The 18308-nt window shown below is 37.0% G+C and overlaps 1 protein-coding gene across 2 annotated transcripts; it reads right to left on the bottom strand.

The window, feature by feature from the left end:
• Positions 1-4551: 4551 nt before the first annotated feature.
• Positions 4552-16651, bottom strand: ARL14EP (ARF like GTPase 14 effector protein). Of its 2 annotated transcripts, XM_081949253.1 has the most exons (5): positions 16428-16651; positions 12546-13248; positions 11255-11756; positions 8676-8800; positions 4552-5784 (listed from the first exon to the last, which is right to left on the bottom strand). In XM_081949253.1, exons 3-5 carry the CDS (start codon positions 11675-11677, stop codon positions 5556-5558), a joined length of 777 nt encoding a protein of 258 aa, XP_081805379.1. In that variant the 5' UTR covers positions 11678-11756; positions 12546-13248; positions 16428-16651; the 3' UTR covers positions 4552-5555. The 2 variants fall into 2 exon arrangements, with proteins under 2 accessions (XP_081805379.1, XP_081805378.1); XM_081949252.1 differs by lacking the exon at positions 12546-13248.
• Between the last annotated feature and the right edge of the window lie 1657 nt (positions 16652-18308).

Here is an 18308-nt window from a genome sequence, read left to right as displayed (position 1 = left end):
CTAAGAGAGGCTGAAGGTCAGGCTTGAAGATAGATTTGAAAAGCAGAGATAAAAGCTGACTCGGTCAGTAGGTCTAGCTTTTGTGCAGCGTTAGCAGTAATTATATTTCATGAGTCTGCAAAGCCAAAGAGGCAGAGAAGACCAACCACGCAGCCCTTCAGGATTTGATTGGGACTGAAGCAAAAAGGGAAAAAAAAGAGGGGTCATTGTGATAGTGGAAAGAAAAATAAAGTTCTTTATTTTAAAAATGTCACAACTATAAAACATGAGGGGGGGGGATTTACAAATATGTAGCTACTGTATATTTGTCAATGGCAAGGGGATCATTCTATATTTAAACATAATTGGAATATTTTTCCTTTATTAGGTATTTAAACTGTGGTGATAGGGTGGAAATAAGAACTCCTCGGTTAATTAGCATATACAAATTATTTTATCACATTCATTAATTCATTAATACTAATATTGATGCTGTTAATCATATTGATACCCAGGGCTTGAGTTTATGCTTTAAACTTCATTAATTAATTAGCTGTGCTTTAAAAAAAAATTCTCCAGTAAAACTTTGAATTTTGGGTAGTATCAAGTAATTTCCAATGCCATAGAATTTACACAGGTGTAAATTACTTAATATTCAACTTGGCTTAATACCTTGGTAATAAAGATGCCGCCAACATGTATCTTATTCACTGGATCAACCCAGCAAAATTTTTTAAAGCTGAATTTGGATTCATTAGAATAAAATAAATGATATAGTTAGAAAAATAACTGGTTTCTTATTTATTAATTTATTTTCAAAGACTAAGCTAACAAACACTGAAGCATGGTCTAAAATTCATGTGTATGTGTATATATTATATTATGAGGAAAATAGTAGCCAATTCCTGTAGGCTAATAGACAATAGCTATAGACAAAAAAATTGTTACTACTCTTGATACATTTAAAAATTGGCCTTTTAAAAGGAAAACAGTGATCTTATCATCATGAGGGAAATCAAACTGTATAATAACTAGGGTTGAAAGCCAATTTGGTGTAATAGTTAAGGCATCAGATTAGAAAATGAAAGACTGAATTATAGTCCTGTTTTAGGCACAAGGTAGCTGGGTAACCTTGGGCCAGTCACTTTCTCTCAGCCTCAGAAAGGAGGCGATGGCAAACTACTTCTGAAAAACCTTCACAACAAAACTGCCAGGACTACACCAGGCAATCTTCAGTAGTCAATTGTCTAGAAGGGATAAAACCAACCAACCAACCCGGGGTTACTGCTTTTAATTGTGAATGTGCATAGAGCAGACATTTTAATAGGTTATAGATTCAACCTCAGTGTTTGAATATAAATATTTTGTATGGCAGATTGAAATATCTTCCTGCTGTTACTTGAATAAGTAGTGTATTAATTCAAAACAAACATAAAAATGTTTCCTATGTGTAGTATGCATGATTTAAAAAATATAGCTAGGGAGTCCATCATGACAGGGTGTTCTATTGTGAATGGAATTTAAATCACCTACAAATGGGAGATTTTAGAGAATATCTAAGTTCCAGACTCTCTGACATCTCCTAAAATTTTTATCAAAGTTTAATGTAAGACTAGAATAGAACATAATTTTTTATTGGCCAAGTGTGATTGGACACACAAGGAATTTGTCTCTGGTGCATAAGCTCTCAGTGCACATACAAGCAAAACACGTATTGACAGACCATAATTCATCTGATTTTTGCTGAGTAGATAGAAATCTATTGTTCAAGAGGAACTGACAAGGTTTCCTCCAAAAAATCCTACATTAGCCTAGACTCACTAACATGATTTCTATTTGTTTAAAGACAATAATTTCAAAAAAAAACCAAAAACTATTTGGTAAAAATACAAGTGATACAGCTCAGAACTCTCTTCAGACCACTAATATAAAAAGTCTAATGTGATTAAGTGGTCCAACTTCAGTCTGTGGCTTAGCTTAGATATATTTACAGTATAAACAATAGCTCATTATGCACGAGTTTTTTAATGCCCTAGCTTTAAAGCTCTTTCAGCTGAAAGGGTAATAGTTACAAAAGAAGAAATGCACAATGTTTAACTAGGAATTTAACTTTTCCCCACCCCAAGAAAAATAACAAGAGCATGGTGGAGGTTAGAATCCTAAAAACCGAACACAAACCAATCACCATAGATATCAGCGGATTTAATTTCTTTGTGGTCATTTTTCTCTTTGGTTTTTAGGACTCTAACCTCCACTTTTTCCACTTGATAAACATCTCCAACTTCTTCATCATATTTTATTGTTAGATGCTCTAGATTTTCCAACTTCTTCTCCGTCTTCTCAAATGTGTTTGATCATTTCTGAATTTCTAACAATATCTTTTGCAAACTTAGTTTCTTTCTGCTGTTGAGATTGTACCATTATCTGCAGCTGACAAACACTGCTGCTCTGGCTTGGAAAATTTTTACAAGATTAAGCATAAATTCACAATAAGGTCTTATTTTCACTTTTCTCTGGTTAAAGATATACTTCAAAGGAACATCTGCATGCTTTTCTTCTTATCACTCTCTATAGACAAAACAGTGAGACCTTGAAGTGCCAAGCCAGAATAATCAGTGAGGAAAGTAAAAATGTTATTTCCAATACACAAACCTCCAGCCTCCGAGTAGCAGTTGTCTTTCCCTCTGTTGTTACAATTTTCTTTGTTGCCTTTTGTATCTTTTTTATTCCAAGTTTAAAAAAAAGTCAAATTCTTGAATGAAATAGAGAAGAAAAAGGGAAAAACACACGCAGTAATGAAGGAGAATTTTAATCCATAGGTTGCAAAAAATAATAATTAAAAAAAGATAGAAGAAAACTTAATCCATTCATTTTAAAAGGCTTGCATAAATTCTATCCATGAAAATAGCATTTAAAAGGTAAGATAACCCACTGTCCAAAACCTTTCAAGGCTTAATTCCGCCGCTTATTTCTTCTGTTCTCAAATTTAAATTAACTTTAAGTTTTTTATGGGCAGTTTCTTTTAAAACGGTAAACATTCCTCACCAGCTAAAAACACTTTCTCTTTCCGTATCCTTCTGTTTCGGAGCCGTCCCAACTTTTGTTGCCAGCTAAAAGAACTTCTCCTGGATCGATCAGGGACTTTGCAATGTATTCTCCCCGTTCACCATCTCTGCGGGACGGTTTAAGTCTGTTTGGACCACCCAGCAGCAAAAGTATCAGCGGCGATCTCAGAGCATTGGCTCCTCCTCTCCAGGATGGTGGACTCTTAAGATTTCTTTATGGGCTGCACTGAATTCAGAAAAACCAAATAGCAGCCATTTCAGTAGTAAAGGAATAGTAATACATAAGAGATACCATTAGTTCAGTTAATTTTTAATAGTTAACACTCAGTCCAGTGCCTGAATCCCAGTTAGCTTTATTTTTATCTTTTTATCCCGTTTCTTCCCAATACAGCCAGCCCACAAAGATATGAATCTAAAAGAATAAAATCCATATATCAGAGACATCAGATAAATTATAACATCCATACATAACAATAATATATAGACAATATTTTTTTCTACTTGCAAGTTCCAACCCTAAAATATCAAAGTAATAAAGTTTAACCACATACTGACACTAGTTTAAGGTCTACCACTGGACTTAAAAACATATGCTATATAGGAAGCTTACATGTAGAACACCCTACATTTGAGTTTTAATAGAGTGAGCTTGTGAGGAAACTCCAGTGTTGTGGCATACAAGATTTCAAAATTTTCAATATAGCTAATTTGATTTAATTAACCTTGGAGGGAATCTTTCTTTCTTTCTCTCTCTCTTTCTTTCTTCTTCCCTCCCTCTCCCCTTTCTCTTATATAATATCTGAAACATCTGAAACATCTGAAACAAAGGGTTGAGAAATTCATTTAAACACACTTGGGAGATGAATAGCCCTTAGGAGGCTTGTAGAGTGCTCCTGGGGTTGGGGGCAAAAACGATTTTAAAAATGGCCCATTTTTGGCAAAAAAATGGCCCCTTTTTTGCCCCCCCCCAAAGGGGGGGCATGGATAGTCTTTAGGAAACTTATAGAGTGCTTCTGGTGGGCAAAATTGAGCAAAAATCGGGCCATTTTTTGCCCATTTCTGCCCTCCCCAGCCCCCAGGAGCTCCCTGAAAGCCTCCTACAAGCAGGGCCTCCCCTTTTGGTTTTTGATTATTTGGTGTCTTATTTGACTTTCCCCTTTCTGGTGATTATTTGACTACGTATGGGCATTTTTGCGAAGGGGGCAGGGTCTCAGGAAGCAAAAAAATGCTGTATTCAGTGTATAAGTCACACCCAGATTTTCAGGCTTTTTTTAGGGAAAAAGGGGCATCTTATATTTCGAAAAATATGGTACTTGATAGAATCCTTATTTTAAATTTTAGTATTTTTGGACATGACTGTATGCAGAAATTACATGTTCTAGTAATTCAACAAAATTTTATATAATGGTACCATAATACAATTCCTTAATTATTTATATCCTCTTTTCTTTCTGAATTAGGCCACATTTAATCACATATAGTAACAGAATAAATAATAAAACAGATATTTTGATGAAAATCAATTCTTTATTAATATCTGCATATTAATAACACAACAATTTCAGTTTTTAAAAACAAGATATAAAGATATTTGGCATGCCTTTAAAAATATCTCCAATACAAACAATATCTTTTCTGGTCAATCCTGAACCTCACATTTCTATAACATGCACTATTTGTATCAGACTAAGTGTACATGCATTTTACCTGAGGTACATGGGCTAATTATCTGAGTAGATTACAAGCATTACCTATTACTGAGAAAGACCATAAATGTCTCATCATACATATGCTTGTATAATTCCATCAAATACATTTTGTGTATTTATTAAAGCTAAGGTGACAGGGTGTCACTTTCCAGCCACACATTCTCCATCAATCTATGGATTCAGGTATAAAGTCTCCAAGCAAGATATTCATAACAGAAATATTGTCGGAGGCTGTAACTTTGGTGACTTCCTTTCCACCAGCAGCAAAATACTGTTGAAGGCATAATATAATTCCTTCTTCACATGGAAACTCTTGTTTGCAAAAAAAGGTCAATCACTTTCACATTACTGTTTCAGAAAGGTATGCCGTCTTCTTGAAAATCTTAGTCTGACCTCTGTGTTTTCTGTTTATCATGCAACAACCTTCTCAAATCACCCATTTCCCACAAGTAATACTGCTTATGCTGCTAGTACTTAAAATGTCTGCAGGAAAAACCATGGTCCAGAACAAGGAAATACTCAAAAAGATTTCCTATAAAAGGCAGCAATAATGATCTGGAGGAAAAAAAATACCACATGAAGTACGCAATTAGTATTAGCCAACGCCCACTCTTATTAGCTTGTCTGTTAAAAAATTCACAAATACTTAGACAACCTTCTAATTTTTCTTCTGTACAGATGACATAAACTTCCCTTTACCTATTGCTTGTTTGCATAACACTGAATCTTAACTGGAAATATGAACCGATTACATTTTATGAACAACCTTCCTGTGGCTCAGCAATGAAATGCAGAGCCCAGGCTATATCACATGCTTATTACGAATAATTCCCCCTCCTTCTATCTCGATTTGCTCATATAGCCACTTGCGATCACAACGGCATTCAGGTCCACACTTGCGGGAGCCGCACTTGGAGCAGGCATAGAAACACCCAAGGCAGTCTTCATCAAGGCAGTCACACAGGTCTATCCCGCTGAAAAGCAGAAAGCCTTGGCCGTCATATACCTTGCTCTTTGCTGCTATTAATTGCCTGGAAGGAAAAATACAAGCAACCAACAATTAACAATAATTTGTAATACTAGACACTCTATTTTAAATAATAGACAATTCAGTTTAAAACTCCTGACAGGTGAATTTCTCTAGTTTGTTGTACTAAGGAGCAGCAGATATAAACTAATATGACATAGAACGGTCCTTGAAAAGTTTATGGAAACTTCAATTAGTTCAAAATACACTGGCTTGAATGGTTTTATGCAAGTCCAGATTGGTCCCTCTCTTGCAAGAGCTGCACTGGCTCCTGATTTGCTTCCGGGTCCAATTCAAAGTGCTGGTTGTGGCACATTTAAGCTCTACATGGCCAGGGGCCAGGTTGTTTGAAGGACCATCTTTTTTCAATTACATGTAGCTTACCCACCGGAGTGGGGAGGCAGTCTGGTCTACCAAGTCGGTTCTTCTAATGGGATAAGAAGAAAGCACTTGTGAAATTCAAAAATTTTCCCTACCTGTTCTGTGGGTATGGCTTGGTGGGTGTGCTTGGTGGGTGGGGGTCATGTGATGGGTGGGCATGGCCAATTTAAAAAAAAATGAAAGCATTTTTAAACTACTTGTTCAGAACTGGTAGTTTAAAAATGCTTTAAAAAGTACCTACCTACCTACACATTCTCTCTCCCCCCCCTACTGTATTTCTCTATCTCTATTTCTCTCTCTCCCTATCCCTTTACCTACCTACCTACCTACTCTCTCTCCCTCCCTCTCTATCTACTGTATTTCTCTCTCTCTCTATTTCTCTCTCTCTCTATCCCTTTACCTACCGACCTACCTACTCTCCCTCCCTATCTACTGTATTTCTCTATCTCTCTATTTTCCCTCTATATCCTTCTACCTACCTACACACACACTCTCTCTCCCTCTTGTATTTCTCTCTCTCTTTATCTACCTACCTACCTACCCTCTCTCCATACCTATCTACTGTATTTCTCTCTTTCTTTCTTTCTCTCTTTCTTTCTCTCTCTCTCCCTTTCTCTACCTACCAACCTACCTACTCTCTCTCTCTCTCCCTAGTATTTCTCTATCTCTTTCTCTATCCCTCTACCTACCTATCTACACACACTCTCTCTATTTTTCTCTCTCTCTATCCCTTTATCTACCTACCTAACTACTCTCTCTCTCTCACTACCTACCTACTGTATTTCTCTCTCTTTCTCTCCCTCTCTATCCCTCTATCTACCTACTTTTTAAAAAAAATTGCCTCTTCAAAACCTTGGTGCATTTTATACTCTGGTGGGTCTTATACTCCGAAAAATATGGTAAGTAACATAGACCAATGAAGTATTTTAAGTTTTAACATTCCCCTTGGGCAGGGTTTCGGTGTTCTGCAATCCAGACAACAATAAAACTGAGCTTGGTTCCTTCATTATCAATCCAAAGTTTTAAAGGGATTTTAAGGTAAAAATGGAGAGATTCGACAAGAAAGGTGATACAAAGAAGATTTAAATCCAGCTACAGCAACGTGGTGCATTCCAGATACCTTGGTCCACAAATTTCAGTTTCTTGCTACAGTCCATATTAGTTAGGGATGATAAGACATAACATGACAAACCAATGTTCAAATTTGGCATTAGCTCTTTATAATATCTGAACATAGTTTGCAAACATACTGTAGAAGAAACCTGGATCACTTTAATTAGATCATCTTAGATGTAAGCATTTCTAGTCCTAAGAAGTTTTATTTATCTATGCTGGCATTGCTGCCTTTTACTGAGATAGCTTTGAATTTGAACATTCAGTCTTACAGAACCCAAAGACCCCAAGCAGAAAAAAATATGGGGGGGGGCGGGGTAGGAGGTAACTAACTACGATCAGCTAGCATTAGGCTATGGAAAATTAATCTAGGATATAGAAAAATCCACTGCCACAAATTTCAAGTACTTCTTCCAGAGCACTTTGATTGCTGCTGTCCTGAAGCTGCTATAAAATATAAAATGTTTTATAAAAACTCAATGGCTAAATAACAGTAATGAAGAATACTGGAACAAATGACAAGTACCGTGTTTCCCCGAAAATAAGACAATGTCTTCTTTTCTTTGGACCTCCCGAAATAAGTGCTTGGCCTTATTTTCGGGGAGGTCTTATTATTTTTGAGGTGCAGAAGGCCCCTTAATCACGGCCTGCGGCCCACAGATCAGCTGATCCAGAGAGGGCCAGAAGTTCTGTCTGTTTCTGGCATGCTCTTGCAGGCCTAGCGTTGCTCTTTTTGCAGCTGTCACTAAGAGATGGGGCGCAGTAGCTAGGGTTTGTAGGAGTGGCCTCCGCGAGGCTGTTTCATGTAGATGGCAGGTGCATGTGGGACATGTTCCCCCCCCCCCAAGGAAATGGCAGGGAAAGCTGCGCATGTGTTAAAATATTTTAGGGGAGGGGTTATTTTGGGAGGGAGGGCTTATTTTAGCACATGCACTCAAAAGCCCGATTGGGCTTATTATCTGCGAAGGTCTTATTTTGGGGAAAACAGGGTAGCAAAAAGGAAGGTAATGTGTGCTTCTAATCAGCTTTCTTCTGCTTTCTCAGTAAAGAAATCCAATTTTTCTTAGTGCAATCTGTATTGCACCAAAAAGACAAAAACTTCCAAGAACAATTTATTGTTTTTGTCTCGGGACAATAAATATATAAGTAAATAAATAAATAAATTGCACCAAGAACATTTCCCGTAATCTGGGAAAAATCATGGATACCACGACTGCAGTGATTTCCCACTTTTCAAGCAGCTTTATAATAATTGGACAATGCAACTTTTTTTATTCCTATGCACAAACATGGGGAAAAAATCCATGCATTTAAGCAGTTCTAAATTATAATCCATATGTAAGCAGAAGAATTTTCCCTCAAAGTTAAAAAGCAAAGGCAATCAATCCATAAACAGTCTACCTGTCTGAATTAACGGATGTACTTTTCGTTTGTAGTTTTCTTTTTTCTCTTTTGTTTGCTGCTTCTTGAGGAAATCCAGTATGCCGTCCTGGATTAGCAAACTTCAAGGCTTTAGTTGTACGCCCCTGAATAAATACAGACAATTTCATTTTTAAAAATTCAAAGCATTTCTAATTAAGTGATATCATATTTCAGCTAAGAGACAAACACTGAAGCTGAAGCCAAATATACACTTCTCTTTTTATTTATGGTATCAACTGTGCTCTAAGTTGCTTATGAGATATCTCAATGAATAAAAGTAATAGTAATATTAACAGTCAAAAGAAAGCAAAGATAATAAATTGGATAGGAATATACCCTTAGAGATGCAAGTTAATGGAAACAGGAATAGTTACTTTAATAAAGAGGGTACATTCTTCACTTCTCTTTTTATTTCCCACTAGCTGATAACCCAGCGTTGCCCAGGTATTTATTTATCCCAATCCTGTATTAGACAGGAAAATGAATTAATTATATCTATAGTGTCAAATCAAAGTACCATTTCCATTTTTCTGATGGTAATACTTGCATACTGCATGTGGATCATAGTGGAATCCTTCCAATGCTAAGCTAAAATGTTGCGCAGTCCGTGATTGTCTGGCTCTATCTCTCATTTCCTGTAGTCGGTCCTCATGCTGTTGTACTGTCTCTGAAGCTAGATGTAGCAGCTGTCTCTTCCATAACCTATAGTCGGGCCTCACACTGCTGTACTGTCTCTGAAGCTCTAGAGATAGCAGCTCTTTCACACTGCAGCACAAGTCTAATATTCCTCTCCTCGGGAGTTTCTTGTCTACGCTGTTGTTTCATTTTTTTAGCCTTCGATTGCACTTGGCCAATCACCTGATGATCCTTGGAGGTATTGTTACAGCAATGAAATCTATTATTATGGAATACAATAAAATAAATGTAAGAAAAAGACACTTGGGCCTGGCCCTGTTACCAGTTGTAGGAGAAAGCTGCCTCAACCACTGTGGTGAGAATTAGAGACCTAATTGCACTGGCCAACAGCCTGGGAAAAATTCTACAGGGAACAGACTTTGAGGCAATTATCTGCATTAGCAGGCACTTCCCCCGACAACTTGCTCTCTCTGCTTGAAGCTGAGGGCCTAGGATGTGTTTTTTTTAATGAATCAATCCCCCTTAAGAGAGGGTTCCCACTTGTGACTTAATGTGAAGCTGTCACCATGGCAACTTCACTGTGCTGTACAATAGAAGCCATTTTAAGGCACAAAAGGCTGTATCTTAACAGAACTTGAATCCAAAATGCACACTATCACTGTCAAAAGTACTGTGATTTGACACTATAGATATAAACCACTCCTTTTCATTTCAGCGGCCCAGGCGTTCCAGAGTCATGCTGGAACACACGCACACATGCACACCCTGAGAGGAGTTAGGGGTGTCTTACCCCCACAGTACTTTTTCCAGACAGTAAGTCATCTGTGTACCAAGTTTGGTTGAAATTGCTAATTTCCAAAATAGGAAATAACTGTAGCATGTCTTCATTAAACATAGACTGTGCAAAGCTGGATACCAAGTTCAGTTTTAAAGATGAAAATCTTCCATCACGGTGCTCCTTATTGTTTGGAAGATAAATCTTCCCCTATCAATCATATAAGCGCTCTAAGGAGTGTGCAGTTTCAGACTGCAGATAGTAATTCAGTTTTCAAATGTTCCCCATAATGAAATATACCTTGCAGGAAAAGCATTAAAAAAGTAGGGAGATGTTTGAATCTCTCTTCATTGTGCTTCTTCCTACCCTGTTTCATATTTGCAGAGTATGTTACATAGGGGATTTGTAAAAGTGTAGTCTACCATCAGTCTGAAGTAGCACATTCCATTCTAGTATCTTAAATTCTTTTAAATCTCAAGATATGCAATGTGTTGATAAAATCTCACTGCTTACACAAATTATATGGTCTCATCCTGGCTAATTTGCCTTTAAGTATTATAAAAAAAGTTAAGATCATATCATCATACAAACCAGGAAAATATCGCTAACATGTTCATGAAAAGCCACTTTATTTAAACAGCTCTTTAATTTTTGCTTCCTGGTTTGAATAAAACAGAAATTTGTTTGACTGAGTTGAAAGTTATGGGAAAAGCTTATGCATATTGCATTTCAAAAGCTGAACAGTTATTTTCTCCCTGTTCCCATGAAATGATTTGGTCTCTTTTCCCCTTAAAAGGATTAGAGCTCATTCATACATACAATTCATACAAAGATTCAACTGAGAAGTTGCAATTTTACATGAAAACGCCATTTCTGATGTTTAAACTGTGATGGCATTTTCTTCATACATTGCTTATCCAGTAAGAGTCATACATTCAGGGACTGTACAGAACTGAGTGTACTCTTAGTATTTTAAGAGAGGGGATTGATGCTATTCTTTTCATACTCTTAACCTGTCTCCTGTGGCACATATATTTAGAGGTACCACTTTTTTTTTCAGTGGGTGGGATTTACTATCACATAACTGCAAAAGTTACAGCTTTAGTCCAGTACTTAGATAGTTGAAAAAATGGTCCCATATACATACGTCTGAATCAAGTCTCCTTCGTTGACGGTCTTCAGACTCAACCTCTGCATTTCCATTTATTATCTGTGTACATTTGGGGCAAAGCTTCCAGCCTGGTATAAATTGACGTCCAAACTTGGCACTTAGAAAAGATGCATCATCTATATCAATTGCATGCAAGTTTTTCCTGGAGAGCTTTTTGTGCATATTGAAAGGATCGCAACATGACTTTTGCAAGTCTTCATACCTATCAAGGTAAACTTTAGCGTGATGGAAGCAGATTGTATGAGTCTCTGAAAGCGTTATCCCAGTTCTAAGCTGAAGAAGTAACAGATCAGTTGCTGATAAATCTTGATTAGTCTTGAAGCCAGTTTGAGAAGTAAAGTATGCTTTATGACAATCGCTGCTAGCTTGCAGCTGATTTCCAATTGAACATGGATCCATTTTACTTGATCAGTAAAATATATTTCAGTATTTAAATTGTATTGTTTGTCGTCTTTTAACAGCTGTTACGAGGATTATCCTGGAGAAAGCAGTGAAGGAAGTAAGATTTGTGATGCATAAGTTTATTTTTAACTAGAGCCAAAACAAAATCAACTCAGAAATGTGTCCTGTACTCTGATATTTTTTTTAAGGATGAAGTGGAATCATAAAATAGGCATTTTTGCAGGCAATGCCAGTTTCTCGGTTTTCCAGCAATTTGCCTACCAATAAATTTAGGCACGAAAGTACCATGTTGCAACTAGAGTACATTTATATGCCAGCTTTTATCAATTCCGTATATAAAATAACCGCCATTTCATGAATAGGTTTTCATAGATTAAAAGAATATCGTAGACTGGTACAAGTAGTTTTAAGAATTGGAAGGAATAACCTAGTTGGGAACTAAAATAGCTAGATTGGTTTCTATTCCAAAATGAAGTATTGCTTTACAATAACAAAATCATTTTTTTCCCCAGAATACTCATTATGGAAAAGATGTTGAAATAATAATAGATACTTATATTAGGTATTTGACATAAAAAATCTCAAATAATAATAATAATTTAAAAAAACAGGCCAGTTTGTTAAGCCGTTAATAAATTCCAAAAAATGCAAGTGTTTTACTTATGCAGAAGAATCCTGCAATAGATCTGATGGGAAGTTGTAAGACTTTTGTACTCATTAGATTATTCGATTAAGTTGAAAGTTATACAGCTAACTCAATTAGAACTCTCAGACAAAGTAGGCTATGGACCACCTTTAATTATTTTCCAAGCACATAATTTATGATTCATGTATAGAAGCAGCTTGCAACATGACGCTTTTGTACCTTGGGAATATACATCTTGTCCAAACTGCAGGATCTGCTAGCAAAACATGCACCCGATTATTTCTTGAGAAATGTGTGATGCCACTTCCGATATATGTCTTAACAGTGGAAAGAAGCCTTAAGACATCCGAATTAATATTTCCTAATGGCACTTTAATTAAAGAGGGCAAGGCAGGAGGTTGCAAGAATGACGGCGGAAGCAAAGCCAATGTGAAGAAGCTATTAAACTGCAAGCAATATTATGAAGAGATTAAATGGTCGGCAACAAAATCAGACAAGGAAAAAAACTTGCAACTTGTAGCTTTTTTCCTCAATGAATCAAAAGTCACAAGCGTGCCCAGTCGATTGACATTTTATCAGATTAGGATTATTATTTTTTTAGGATCACCAAAATCATGAGTATTTTTTTCAAACACTTGCAGAGGTCAGGATCCAAAAAAATTCCCATAATGCATGTAAGGGCTTCTACATATGAAATTTTCTTTATCCAAGTTTCCTTCCAAATAAAGTGTTCTGGGCTTGCATGGGATGCCCCATAATCTTCCACATCATCATTTCAGAAGGGAGGACAAAGGGTTAGTTGAAGATGTCCCCAAAAGTCCAGATTTGCATGTAGAGGCTTGCAAGCAGCAACTGGGATCTTATGATGAGTCTCACTATTTAGCCTAATTGTCTTGTCTTCTTGAATTATTTATTTTAGAATCTGAAACAAAAATTCATATGAGGACCCGTGTCTTGGAATATTTTAACTCTTTGCCTTTTTTTCACACAATATTATACTTTACATCCTCTATTCTGCTCCAAGTTAATTATGACTCCAAAAGACATAGATTTCAGTTTGACATCAAATATTTGACTGTGTTCTATAAACACAGGTGTACTTTTACAACTCAACTTTTTGTTTGTATTTTTTTGTTTGCTATTATGTAAACAAACATTATGACCGCCCCTTCACATTTCTTGTATTGTTTAATTATTTTAGCCAAGAGATCTAAGGTCCTGCTCATAATTTAAACTCTTTCGTAACAGAAAAGAGATACATAAAATTACATCAGCTCCAAAACTCAACTTAAAATGAAAACAATAAGGTTTTTAATTGTTGTTGGTATAAAATATTGTCAATAATGAGTGTTGCAACATCTAAAGCTTCAGTTTTGCTTTGCTCTGATTAAAAATTTTAGGTGATTTATGAGTGAGCAAATTTTAGAAAGAGCAGAAGATGTCAAGGATAATGCACTAATTTTATGTAGAAGTGAATCATTGAAAATAAATAGCTGACACCCCATGGTAAGGTGGTAGGTAACGTTAGAAAGGAGGCAGGAACAACTGCTGGTAATTACATTTAAAAAGTAACAGAAAGAAAAGCCCAGACATGGAAAGAAAACAAAACAGAAGGAATAACTTCAGCATATTTGCCATTATCAAAGCATGCATATGATTCTTAAAAATCTTTAATTGTCTCTGTAGTTGACTGATTATTCAGTGTCTGAGATTCTTAATAGTATGTGAACTGGATTGTCTTGAATGAAGAAACTGTGTTCTCACAATACTGGAAGTGTTCAGCTTTGTCAACACATTGAGGCATTTTAATTAGCATTTCAGCACCATGTAATTCAAGAGTGAGGAATGTGAGGCATTCCATTCCTGAACCACAATTCCCAGCACCCTTTGTCATAGCTATAATGAAAGTTATAGTTCTGTAGTGGAACTGAAGCTACTCAAAGCTGTGTCCAGCAGTGTCTGGAGGAATGCAAGTTATATTTCTCTGAATTATCTGACTCTAAAGCAGTCACAGAAATAATTCAATATGTGAGCATCTTTATAAATGTTGATTTGCTGAAGTGCTAGAGAAAGGGTCCTAACAGCAGTTTCTATTTCCAGAAATCTGCTATCCTGCAATTCAAATTATTCTTAATCAACTGACCAAGCAGCAAATAATTTAAAATTTAAATTAGGTTTTTTTTAGCACTGAACTTTGAATGGGCACTAAATGAATTGTTGTAGTTGAGGACTTCCTGTTTCTATAAAAAGAGACACTCTGCATATCCTCATAATCACTTTGAATATATTTTGCTGGTAGTAAATTCTATATTTATGCAGTCCAGCTGAAATATTCAAAAATCCTGCTAAAGAATGGGAGAGAAAGTGAAGACTAACAATGAACAAATCCAGCAAATGTTTTTGTAACAGAAATCACATGGGGGGGGGGGGGAGGAAAAAGAAACCCAGCACCCCTAATAGTAATCCTAAATATTACATATCAATTTGAACTTAATCTGGAAACAGTCTGTTGCAGCATATGCACTATGTAAAACATATAGAGCAAAGCAAAGCAGGCCATGGCTGAGCTTGTGTAACAATTTGTAGAAAGGCAGAAAGTATACAAATCACATTTTATAAAAGTTATTAACAGATTATGTAGTTTATTGCTCAAATATTGCAATGACAATCATTGCTGTTTTGAATGATCAAAGAACTGGTCCTGATTTTGCACCAGCACTTGTTAAGAAAGAAAATACAGTGTGAATGGGGGGCAAAGCCCCTCAGAACCAAAGACTTGACTTCCCTAATTTATCAATTGACATAAACCATACACTGAAAAAAAGATGCAGCCAATCAAACCTCACACATAACATATTTTAAAGTGTATCTAACAATGTAATGCATAAAGTGGCACATTGCTTCCATTCCATAAAATCAAATGATAAAGCTAATTAAATCAGATTATAGCAATTTTAGTTACTTAGTTATTTAGATTTACATGCAACCACCTTTTTCCACTTTACGAGTTAAAGGTACATACATTTGAAAATACCTTTATTTTTTAAACTAGGGAGAAACAGGATTGCCATATCTCAAATGTATACTATTACATAAAATAACATAAATCCAGAATCAGACAAAAATCTGAACACATACATAGAGCAAGACCTTATCTAATGATTTTTTAGTATCTGAAATTATTAAATGGGTCTATACCTCATGGGCATTTATAGTACGTTGAAATATAATCCACACAATTTTTTACTATTTTTGTTTATAGGCAAATATGTATATAAACATTTCACACCCTCTAATGCACACAGGAAATGTCAGTGTTAACTTTGGCAACAATTCAACTGTAATGCTGGTTAGAAGTCTCTATAAGCAGCTATTCCCCCCTCAACTGTAGCCTCAGATCAGGCTACAGTGACTTCCTTAGTTATGATTGATAAAATTCTTCTGTATGACATAAAACATTTCCATAAGTGACTGACTTAGCCAAGTTTTTAAAAAGCCATATAAGCTCTTCCAATGGTGTCTATCCATTTTTGTTTTCAAGCTTACCTCATGAAAGTGGGTGTGTCAAGACCAGAAGAGAGAAAATTCCTATACAGATAGTCTTCGACTTACAACCACAATTGACCCCAAATTTCTGTTGTTAAGCGAAACCGAGTTTTGCCCCAATTTACAACCTTCCTTGCCACAGTTGTTAAGTTGCAGTTGATAAGTTAGTAACCCGGTTGTTAAGTGAATCTCCCTTCCCAAATGATTTTGCTTGTGAGAAGGTCGCAAAAGGTGATCATATGACCTTGGGACACAGCAATGATCATAAAACACGAACCAGTTGCCAAGCATCTGAATATTGATCACACGATCATGGGGGATGCTGGAAAGTTGGTAACGGTGAAAAACGGCCACAAGTCACATTTTTCAGCCCCGTTGTAACCTTGTGCCAGCCTTTCTCCATCCACATCGGCCTTCCGGACGTGGGCTTCGACTCCCATAACCCAGCGAGACGGGGATCATGGGAGTGCGATTGCAATGAATCGGGGTTGGGCAGCCTAAACTGCGCTCCGTGGAGGGCAACTCCGCTCACACAGCCTCCCCGCGGCTACTCACCTTGCTGTGGGCTTTCCTTCGTCCGAGACCCGCTGCCGCCGCTGCACCCACCGATCCCGCGTCGCCCGCCTCGCCCACGGCTGCCATGAAGCCGACCGCTTCGGCTGCGCGGCGCAGGAGCAGGGACGGCAAATCTATTGGCTCACTCGCCGCACTTCCGGGTCTGATGGCTTCGTAGAGACCCGCGGCAGGAAGAGCAAAGCCGTCGTTGGAACCGGCCGTTCCTGCATCTGCTTCCTTCGCACGATTCCCCCCCCTCCCAAAGATTGTCCTACTTTCTGTTCCGGGTTGTTGAGACAGAACCCGTAGCTCCCCCCGCCCACTTTACGTTTTGTTGCAGGCAGAAGTTCAACAGAGTAAGCCACTGACTGTTGTACGAGGAGAAACCGATGGGGAGGGTTGCATCTTTTCGATCACCGAGGACTGAGGGTTAAATCTGGCTAAATCAGTTTCGCCCTGATAGAGAACCTTCACGCCCTCTAAAAAGGATTAGGGCATCAAGCCTTGTATTTACTTATGCACATGCCTTATTTGCACCCTTCTGTGTCACCTTTATTTCGGATAATTCTCTCTCCACACACACCCCAGTCGCATTTGTCACTTTTGCTTTCGATAATTTGTGTAATGCCCTTCCCCATACATAGAAGGCGTGAGCAGGGCCGCCGAGAGGATTATTAAATGCAGGAACAAGACTAATAATGGACACCTCACCTACACATGGGCACGCGTTTCTGTTTTTCCTTGCGTGTTTGAGCTCCAGATTTTTGAGATGACGTTTCATAACCATTCATAAACTGAAATGAAATATAAAATATATTCCTAAATGAAATGAAAGTAAACTTGCACGCTTAAATAAGTGAATGAAATTAAAATTCAATAAATTACATAACACTTCACTCAGTTTCAGATTAATAAAAGTTGTCAAACAAGGCCGCAAGGCGTTTTTGCTACCCGTACAAAGTATAGAGTATGAAGTATATATATCCAATATTGTTTTGCTTTTTAAAAATATTTTTGTAATTTTTTAAAAAAAATCCCCTTCATGGGCCCCCTTTGAACTCCATGGGTCATAAATTGCATCAATAATGCAGCTGATTTTTTAAAATAACTTTCTTTGCACAGCACCTGAAGAGCACATATCATTTACAAGAAAGTAGACCCACATTCAGGGCCGGATTTAGATGGAAAGAGGCCCTAGGCTATTCCACTTATGGGGCCCTTTCACCTCCCATTTTTAAGTTTGTAAATTACATGAGAGATAATAAAATACATCATTACTGTGATATATATCAATATATTAAATGAAACATGTTGTAATTGGTACTAACCTTTATAAAAAATGTGGCACGGATAAATAAAAGGCTCCTCTTGATCTTGAGGCCCTAGGCTGAAGCCTAGTTAGCCTATAGGAAAATCCGGCCCTGCCCACATTGGATCTGGACTAAAGAAGGGCTTGTTTGTGGCCTTGTTACCGTAACAGGATTCTAATTGTATAAATATTCTGACTTTGTGAAGCCTGTGTATAAACATTGCTCCCATAGCTGCCTTAGAATAGAATAGAATAGAATAGAATAGAATAATAGAATAGAATAGAATAGAATAATAGAATAGAATAGAATAGAATAGAATAGAATAGAATAGAATAGAATAGAATAGAATAGAATAGAATAGAATAGATCTGAAAGGGAGCTCCTCAAGCAGGAGATCCTATACTGTTTCAGACAAGTGGCTGTCTCGTCTCTTGCCTTTGATACTCTGGACAACTCAACTCAGTAAATGAATTGGCAAAGGAATTTTCGATTGGATGTATTCTGTTTTCTATAGCTGTGCCAAAATTCTAGATAATTCTAAATAAGTAGATAATTCTAAATAAGTAGATGT

This window comes from Natrix helvetica, assembly GCF_964273705.1.
Source record: "Natrix helvetica genome assembly, chromosome: 1".
NCBI classification, from domain to species: domain Eukaryota; kingdom Metazoa; phylum Chordata; class Lepidosauria; order Squamata; family Natricidae; genus Natrix; species Natrix helvetica.
This window is presented reverse-complemented; position numbering and strand designations above follow the sequence as displayed.

Coding starts and splice junctions, on each gene's coding strand:
- ARL14EP (XM_081949253.1), bottom strand. CDS start 11,677: ATGGATCCATGTTCAATTGGAAATCAGCTGCAAGCTAGCAGCGATTGT. Junction 8,801..11,254: donor GAAGGAGACTTGATTCAGAC/GTATGTATATGG, acceptor GTATTTATTCAG/GGGCGTACAACTAAAGCCTT. Junction 5,785..8,675: donor ACATCCGTTAATTCAGACAG/GTAGACTGTTTA, acceptor TTTTCCTTCCAG/GCAATTAATAGCAGCAAAGA.